This window comes from Halyomorpha halys, unplaced genomic scaffold, assembly GCF_000696795.3.
Source record: "Halyomorpha halys isolate HHAL.00 unplaced genomic scaffold, Hhal_1.1 Scaffold700.1, whole genome shotgun sequence".
Taxonomy (NCBI): Eukaryota; Metazoa; Arthropoda; class Insecta; order Hemiptera; family Pentatomidae; genus Halyomorpha; species Halyomorpha halys.
In genome coordinates, this window is record NW_027116789.1 from 537,253 (window position 1) to 547,142 (window position 9,890).

Sequence of the window (9,890 nt, forward strand, 5' to 3'; positions counted from 1 at the left end):
ATGTTTTTATCATGTCATAATATCACTTACAGCAAATTTACTTGATGTGTATATATGTATACAAGTTGCAAATATCAATAAATAATTTATAGATTATGATAGAACTCCAAAAACATTTCTAAAGGAGAAAATCTCGAGGCCATCTTCTTTTCAGTTTAGTTTAAAACTATTTATTTGCCGACGTTTCGCCCCACTTTGTAGAGCTTCATCAGTACTTTCTAGTTGAGAGATTTCAAAAAGTCATAATTTTGACTAAGTTGTTTCTTTTGACCGTACCCTTGACCATCTTCATAATTTGAAATAATACGGTTTATCATTTATATATATAATATATTATATTTTATTTGTAACATTGTTAATATTAAATATCATCAACAAATCAGGAAATGGAGAAGTTTTTTTTTCCGTATGAAAATTTATTTTTAATGATGTAGTCTTGTTTTCTATTAGATAATAATAAAAAGTATTCATAGCCGGACGAATGCTAGGTTAAATGTTTTGCAATAAAGATAAGTTTTTACAGTTGCCAGTATATATTTATCTGAATTACTAAAAAATATTGTTTAAACTATATCTCACAAGTCAACTCTAAAATATTATAACATTTCAAATATTGTTTGACGAAAAATAGTTCAATTCTGCCTACATTAAATCAGAATTTAATTAAATTTTATTAATTTTGTTATAAATTTCCACAGAAATATAACTTTAGGGATTTGTCAGACAAAGTGGCATAAATTATTATTTATAGTTTGTGTTATTTATTTTTAGTAATATACATAAGAAATATATTATTAATAAGATTTCTTGAATTATATATTAAAAAAAAATAGTTATATAACTAAATTACAAGAAAAATGATTTCTATTTACACTTGTTACCGAATATCAAGTGTAAATTAAATAGTAAGTAATAACACAAAACATGATTAATATAGTTTTCAGTGTTATGACTATGAAATTATAAAACTTGTAGGATGTTTTTTAAGAAAAGACACAAAAAAAAGCTATCGAATATTGGCACGATCTTTGGTTTCATGGTATTCGGCCAATGTTCAACATTCCATTTAAAAATGGATAAAAAATAAATGTGCTTCGATTCATTAAATTCATTCCAAAGTGTATTGAAAAAAAAATCCAATTATTATTCTTTTATATACCAAATTTAATTGTAAAATGAGTCTGCTTGTGTATATATATGTATATTTTTTTAACTAGAGACCTGACAACCTGTGGAAAATTTGCACCGAAATCATTCTACTCACTAATTCATTTTAATATTTCATTTTACACTACACCATGACCTTCATATCCCTGTTTTCCTTGACCTCAAACCAACCAAATTCTCAAAATTCCATATAAACCTTTCCAACCACCCTAATCCTTTGGTTCAATCCTTATCCCTACAATCCACCTAGAAGGTCGAAACAAAAGGTGGCAGTGGCCAAGAGACTTATTGTACTCGTAAAATAAAAATGGACTATTGGAGTTCTGGCATGATTGTATTTTCTTCTCTAGTTGAGTGTTAGCGGCTTTAGCGCACTTGCTCAGCCTCCATTGGCTAACTACTAGTGATGTGGCGAGAGGGATGCGCTGGGATCTTTTGAGCTCTGCTCTACCCCTCACACGTGGGTGATAGAGTGGGCTCAGGGATCCTCAGGTCGATTGTGTAAATATTGTATATAAGAGTGTAAATGTGGCTAGAGATTATTATATTTTTTCATACACATTGTTCAGTTATGTTCATTTCCTTTGTCCTTCTGTTCGCATATATTTTAAGAGATTTTATTTATTTCTATGTGATTTTCTTTTTCATTTATTTTATTTTATTTTTGTATGAATGTGATCATTCATCACTATTACCTATTGCCCACAACTGTGCAGCAGATTGTAATATCTATCAATAAATAAAAGTTTATATTAAAAAAAAATTAATATTTCATTTTACTTCTAGAAACAGAATATTGATATGTTATAATCATTCTTTATTAGATAGTTTTAATAGCTAATATTGTGTTAAAATATTAGTTGTTCCTTTTTTCTAGAATTATGCTTTAGGAATGATAATAACGTGACAAAATATTTATATTTATTAACACTAAATATTATTTTTTAAATCTAAATACATCTTTTCGATGAGCACATTATAATTCTGAATAATGTAGCTGAATACTATTAAATTGCAGGTGAGCTTGACAGAAATGGGAATGCAGTAGAACTGAAGTCCACATAAAATCAAATACTAAAGAAGAATACGAAGTCACTTCTGTGGATCAGTTATTATCTCTTTAATGACGAGTCTTTGTTGAAGAATGTTTCATTATAGTACAATCATCAAAACCGGTTTCGAACCAATACCAATTCTCATTTCATATCTCAACATTGAAAACTCCGTCCTTTCTCTTCTAGTATTACTGATAAAACGTATGTATGATTTATTAATCGGTAAATAAAAATAATAAATCTATTTATAATCTAAATATTTTCTTGAGACTGATAATTTTTTAAAAATAAATAATTCAAATTTTATCCACCATTATAGTCTCAAAACCTTTTATTTCTCTTATAAGTCCGACGTTTCGGCCAACCGGGCCATCTTCCGGGACAATCTTAATACAACATTGAAACTATATAATTTAAAAAACTCTAACTTCATGCAGGCTATTCTGCCCAGGTCAAAAACATCAATTTCTAATTAGTCAAATATCACTGAAAACAAAGTCTAAATCATTTATCAGCAGACACTATTCCGTAAACTTTTATCACAACCTTGATAAACAATGATTTTGACTTATAAGAGAAATGAAAGGTTTTGAGACTATAATGGATAAAATTTGAATTATTTATTTTAAAATAATAAATCTATTTACTTGAGGTATAGTTTTATAAGGATCATTTTAGCTGTCGTGGTTTCACTAATGTTTATGAAAAAAGTTTTTGTAACAGAAACGAACTGGAATTTTCACATATTTTGTAATATTTAGAATTGACTCTATATATTTTTGAAAATGCATTATTAGTTTTGTTATTTTTTCTATTCAAATATTCGTCAAAAAAATTCAATCAATAAGTTTATCTACACGCTAACATAACATTTTCTGAAAATCTGTTTCAATACATTTAATTTAGTATTTTTTTTTTTAGTTCCTTTATTTAAAAGATCTGTATTTTTTAAAATAATTAGTGTTTAAAGTTTAAAATACTTAACTTGTTTAATTTTGTTTTATAATTTTAACTATATAAATATCATAATTTTTTTAATCTAAAAAATCCAGAATAAGTGTTAATATGTTTGTATGATTATAAAAACATTACGACTAGTTCAGAAAATAAATTTCTGAGAAAATATTATTTTCTGAAAATATAAACATTAGGACATACGCAAAATAATAATCTGTTTCGTATTTTTAAGATTTTTTGTTTATGATTTTTACAGAAAGATGATTGAAATAACATTTGAGATAATAATTTTAAATTTACTATGTCATGGTAACAATTGATTTTGTTGAAGACGACAATCAAATTACAACACTTGCTGTAAGTCGTAAATTTTCATTGTAGAGGTAATTACATTAACTTTTTTAAATACCAAAATACTCATTTAATGTGTATATATTAGAGATCTCAAGTTGATTATAAATTGGTTTAAAGGATGTTCAAATTTAAAATGTTTTTTAATATTGTGTAATAATTCTATTTTAATTATTTTTTTACTAATATTTTATAATTTTTAAAAGAGTATATTTTAATATTAAAAAAAATATTAATTTTTTTTAAGAGCATTCTCCAATTTTTTTCCGGCATTTCTGTAATGTCCCAACGCCAATCTTATAATATTAACGTAATCTTATGTTAACTATAGACAACTATATCAATATTTTTTTTTAGCTGTTTTATCCTTAAATTTTATACAGAATATGATTATAGCGGATATATAAATTTTTGAGTATTTCAAATAATAAAAGTATTATGTAATGGTGCTCATTTATAATCTCTAAAACAAAATAATAATAAAGCTAGATACAAAATAAATGAGCGATTATTTTTTAGTTCCCAAGATAAGTCTTTTATCATCATATAATCATCTTCTGTCCAACCAGTTTCCTAATAATTGTAAATTTACTATTTTTATCCATAGTCATGATATGTAAATAAGTATATATATACATTCTTTGTATATTTTTTCTAATTTTATAGAACCTCATAAGTTTATTTACATTATTTTTTATTGTGAGATTCCCATTAAATTATCTTCTACTCAGTCAGTATCTTAATACTTGTGAATTTATTTTTTTATATATTTTTCTAATTTGTAAATAAGTATATATTCATTATTTGTGTGTTATTTTATTATTATTTATTTTACTATATAAAAATGTTTTGGAAAATTAAAAACTGATAAAACTCTAATTATTCTTTATTTATTCATAAGACGACGTTTTGGTCCTATTCTTTTTCTATTTTAAATCTAATACCTCGTGTTAGAACACTTGTCAAATAGAAAAAAAAATTGACAAATAAAACTACTTATTGTATTAAAAAGATGTATTAAAATTTATAAAAAATGTATATACATATACTTATTTACAAATTACAACTATGTATAGAAAATGTATTATTCAATTAATGGGAAAATCACTTAGTAGAAAATGATTTTATTTATATTTTAAAATAAATCATTTTCAAAATAATTGTGTTTCAAAGGGTCATATACCCTTATATATAACAATTCCTTGAACAATTAAAAAAACTCTAAAACTCTAATTAACCTTTATTTATTCATTAGACGACATTTTGGTCCTATTATTTTTCCATTTTGAACCTAATAACTCGTGTTAGAACACTCGTCAAATAGTTGATAAACTGTATTTCGTCAAATTACGCATTCTTTTCATTCAATACACGTAGCACTGCATGCAGTGCTACGTGTATTGAATGAAAAGAATGCGTAATTATATCAAATTGATATAATTACGCATTCTTTTCATTATCAATTATATATCTGGGAATTAATTTATGTATTCAATTCTATTTCCCTACAAGTTATTATATCACTCACACAGTACAGTTAGGGAAATGAAATTGACAACTACCAATAATGATAATGCAAAAATTTAATGTGTTTTCACGAGGAATTATGTTTAAAAATGGAAAAATAATGGGACTAAAACATCATCTTATAAATAAATAATAATTAGATTTTTAAAGGTTTTTTTAATTTTTCAAGGAGTTGTTATATATAAGGGTATATGACCCTTAGAGACAGAATTATTTTGAAAATTATTTATTTTAAAATATACATAAAATCATTTTCTATTCACAGATTTTCCCATTAATTATATAATACCTTTTCCATGCATAGTCGTAATTTGTAAATAAGTATATGTGTATACATTTTTTATAAATTTTCTATTTTTTTAATACAACAATAGTTTTATTAATTGTTAATTTTTTTCTCGAAAAAAAAATTAAAAATTTTAATTTTCCGATTTTATTGAAGCATATTTATTATTATTAGTATTTATTTTTTCTTTTCATCTAAATATCTTAATTTTAACATTATTCTATAAGGATTTTTACCAGAATAAATAAAGAGTACTATTGTAATAATTATTAAATTTTGTTATTATGATTAGTTTAACCAAACCTTTTCCTTGTTATTAAATAAGACTTACCGGCAGAGGCGGCAGAGAGGACAGAGAAGAACGCTAGTAAGATCGCTGACGATGCCATGGTGGCACTGAGCTCTCCCGCCCGAGTCGAGCCAATAAATAGCAGACGATAAGACCAATCTCAGCCCAGGGTCAAACTCCGGCTCAGCAGCCCCCCTCCCCCCCTCTCGCCCCCCCACAATAATATTATCAAGTAATCAATCTTCTCAATTGTTCAGTTGATATAATTTATTGCCAATTTTATGGTGCTTCGATAATCTATTGCAACATTTAAGATAGGTATCATAATAAAAATCTTGGTCTTTAACTTATTTTTAAGATACTTTATTTATTTTTGTAATGAAAAAACTTTGAACTTTTTTTTATTAGAAATTCCAGTAAAATTAAAAACTATCCATTGAATTTAGAGCAGTAGTTTTAAAAAAGACTAGTTTTGGGTAATTTTTATTTTTATTTATTTATTTGATACCAGATTGGCCTGATGGTCCTTACATGGTTAATGTAAGAGATAAATTTTTGTGGTAATAAATAGACAGTTTTAAACATCAGTTTAATTTTTTTTAAACAATCAGATTTTTTTTTTATTCATAATTATTGAAATCTGCTCTAGACTTGGTGATAAGTAAGTAATAAGTAATAGTGATTTAATTGATCACATTCATACCAAAATAATAAAAATATATATAAAAAAAATAAAATTAAGAAAAATAGAATCTCATATATATAGATAAATCAAAATAAAATAAAATAAGTAAAAGAAAAATTTCGAATTGGATGTAATAATAAAATAAAAATTCTAATCCCATCCATACCCTGATACGTAACTCGGAATTAGTAGGAAAAAATATATATTATCTAATTAAATAATATTAAATAATGGACAAGGATAAATTACATTTTATTTATAATTACAGGTCTTCCATCTTGAACTTGACTAGGGAGAGAGGTTGATCTTGGAGTTGAAGGAAAAAGTTATGGGAAGACATACTGATAAAAAAATAAGTTGTAAAATATTTGTTTTTGACATGAAAGTCAGTTCCTCACTCCTTCGAGGCAAATTAAAGAAACATTAGCCATAATGATATTATATATATAATATATAATTTGATTGAAAAAACCCTTCCATTTGCTTTAGTACCGAGAAATCCAAGTTTTTCCATAAAATTTGGCGCCCTAACCAGACCTATCATACTGGATTTCTGAAAAGGATTGTTTGTCGAGAGTTTTTAATTTTGTTAAAATTCACTTTTAACTAAATGTCGAATAGGGTGGGATTCATAATGGACAAAGATTGTAATTTTGTCAAAATTTTAACTACATTTATAAATTAATTAAAATGTATTAAGTATGCTGAGGTAGTGCTGATTATAGCCGAGGTAGTTAAGTCGTGGAACTTAAACTTAGAACTGCAACGCCACTGGTTCGAATGGGGTCTGAGGGGGTGACTTTTATTTCTTGACAGTCCCACGGAATGAAAAATTTACTCCTCCACCATGGTTAATGTAGGTAGGTTACCTCTAGATAATTCTTGCCCCCCCCCTCTAAGTATCCGCTAAGGAGATAGTAATACTTGACCAATAACTATACCTCAAGACGATATTTGCTCGATTAATCCCTGTTGTTACGTCTACGTAATTATATAATGAATCAGGTCCTTGTTTTTGTACAAGTTGGGTGTGCCCCAGTAGGGTTACTCGACACCTAATTATAATTAAGTGCCTAACAGTAAGGCAATTTTATGTTTATAAAATACAGTTTCGAGAACGTTTACACACGTTTGAATCATTCCAACATAATTTTTAGTTTATCAGCAGTGTACAATAGTGAGCTCTAATAATAAATTTGATTGACCTATGGTTAAATGGAATTGAATAAAAGCTTCAAGGAAGTATTTAGGGATTCGAAACGGTCCATATGCTAAGGGGACAATGGCTATAATACAGTTCTCGAAACCACGGGTGTGTTGACCCCAGCATCAGTTCTCAGGAAACACATCAGCAAATACATAGGGTGTCCCGGTATGCATGTTCATCCTACTCATTTTAACAATTATCAGCATATTGATTTAATTTTCGCTGTGTCATAAAAGTGACATGTGGTCTAACTTTTAAAGTATTAATTTTCTAACCTCCAGTTCTTCTCTACAACGACTAAAACTAGATTTCCAATGGGAAAAGGTATATTTTGTTTATGCTTTCTGATAGAAAATTAGATTTTAGCACAAATTGGCACAGGGCAGCATTTTGCTCCGATGCATTCTGGAGGCGTGAATCACCAAAAACCACAAAAAATTTGTGTTTAAATGGTCCGTAAAAAAAAAGAATAGAAACAGAGACAAAAAAAAAAAAAGGAAGAAAACTAAATCGAAAGAGAAGTAAATTTATATACATAAAAGTAAACAATATTAAAAATTAGCTAAAAACTTGTTAAATAATTTTTTTTGTTGACATGATGAATAATACAAAACTTTATCTTTATAACAATTATGAATATAATCAATATTAGTTCTAAATATTTTTTAAATACCACGAACTATTACATTGATTCAATGAATGTACAAACTAGCTAATTTCTTTAAGAGATGTATACATTTATTTATAATTATTGTTAGAAAAATTACTATTTATTTTTGATTATTATTTTTTGTACAATACTATAAATTTTAACTATATTAGCTATTAAAATCAAGAAGATCTTTTATTGTATGTATGAATGTTAAATTAATTTAATCTAAAATTATTTGATTGTAAGAATGCGTCATCCATAACCAAATGAAATAATTATTCTGTTTCTGTAAATTTGTAAATAAAAGCTTAATGATTTAAGAAAACGTAATACGATGTATTTTTGATTATTAAATACTTTTTTTTTGCTTATAGAATTCCTTTTCAGACAAATGTATTGCTATATAAATCGTTACTTGCATAATTTTTTATCACCAAAGTAGAATTTAATACTTATTAGGACACCACATAGTCAGCAACAATAAATGCGAATTCCTTGAGTTATCTTGCTGACCGTTTTCTGTCAATATTGCTGACGGAAAAAAAAATTAATGCCACTGAATTGATGGGTGTTACCTAGGGGTGTAGATTGGCAACTCAAGCATTATTTAAACCTCAGAAATGATTTATTAAGGAATTTTTATAAGAAGTTGCAATGATTGATCGATCATCAATCAACATCAATTGAGATCAAAAAAACTTTTAATATATGTATATATTTTTTAAAATTTTAAAGTATGTCAATAGCTTTTAAAATTATCCTGAACACGTTATACAATACTTTTGATAATCACGATGTACGGCTTATATAAGCATGTCAAAGATTTTAATACAAAAAAAAAAACTTAATATTTTTATTTTAGTAATAATTCAATTAGTTATAACATTATTACAAAATAATTCAAACTATGGATTGTTGGTCATATATTGATTATTAAGAATATTAAAATTTAATTTTTGCGACAGGGAAATTAAAATTTCAGAATAAAAAATTTAAAATATCGCTTGAGGCTAATAATTCCAAAACAGCGAGTCCATTTTCCATTTCATATCATTACAATTCTTGCTTAAACGATTTTGTACTATTATGAGCTGAAATGATTTCTCCCAGAAGTTAGATTTGATTTATGATTTTTGGGAGAAATTCAAAAATTTTTCTTTCTAACAAGTAGTCAGTCCCTTATTTCTGTTTTTTTATTTAGTCTTTTTATATTTAGTGTGGTTTATTATGTCTTATGTGTTTATGAAGTTTGAGTAACATGAATTTAAATTTTGTACATCTAATTATTTGTTGATTTTCATATATTTCTACAATTTAAAAAAAAAATTTGATTATATAAAATCGGGCTATAAAAAAATTCTGATGTAGATTAATAGTAATTAATCATAAATTACATAAATTATAAATGTATAAATCTACAAATTTGAGTCGTTTAAATCAATAGTGGTGTAACTCAATTGAATTCTTTAAGAAATTAAGACTTTTAGTTGAACTGTAATTGAAAATTCTGGGATACTACCGAAAAACCAAAATGATTGTTTTAGCTCGTCATTCCATCTGCACTTTATATGGAAATTCAAAGGACTTATAATTTATTGTTACTTAATAATTTAAACAATTTTTAAAATTTATCAGACAAGAAAGTAATTATATAATATTTTAAGGTTTTGGATCTTGGTTTTACCTTTGATTAACTCTAAAAAACAAAAATAGC

At 25.9% G+C, this 9,890-nt stretch overlaps 1 protein-coding gene across 1 annotated transcript in view; it reads right to left on the minus strand.

The window, feature by feature from the left end:
* Positions 1-5,802, minus strand: part of 26-29-p (C1 family peptidase 26-29-p) — a 33,135-nt gene extending 27,333 nt beyond the window's left edge. Inside the window, exon 1 of the mRNA XM_014428187.2 lies at positions 5,675-5,802. Within this exon, the coding sequence (XP_014283673.1) occupies positions 5,675-5,732 (58 nt within the window). The 5' untranslated portion in view covers positions 5,733-5,802. The remainder of the gene's footprint in view (positions 1-5,674) is intronic.
* Positions 5,803-9,890: the final 4,088 nt, after the last annotated feature.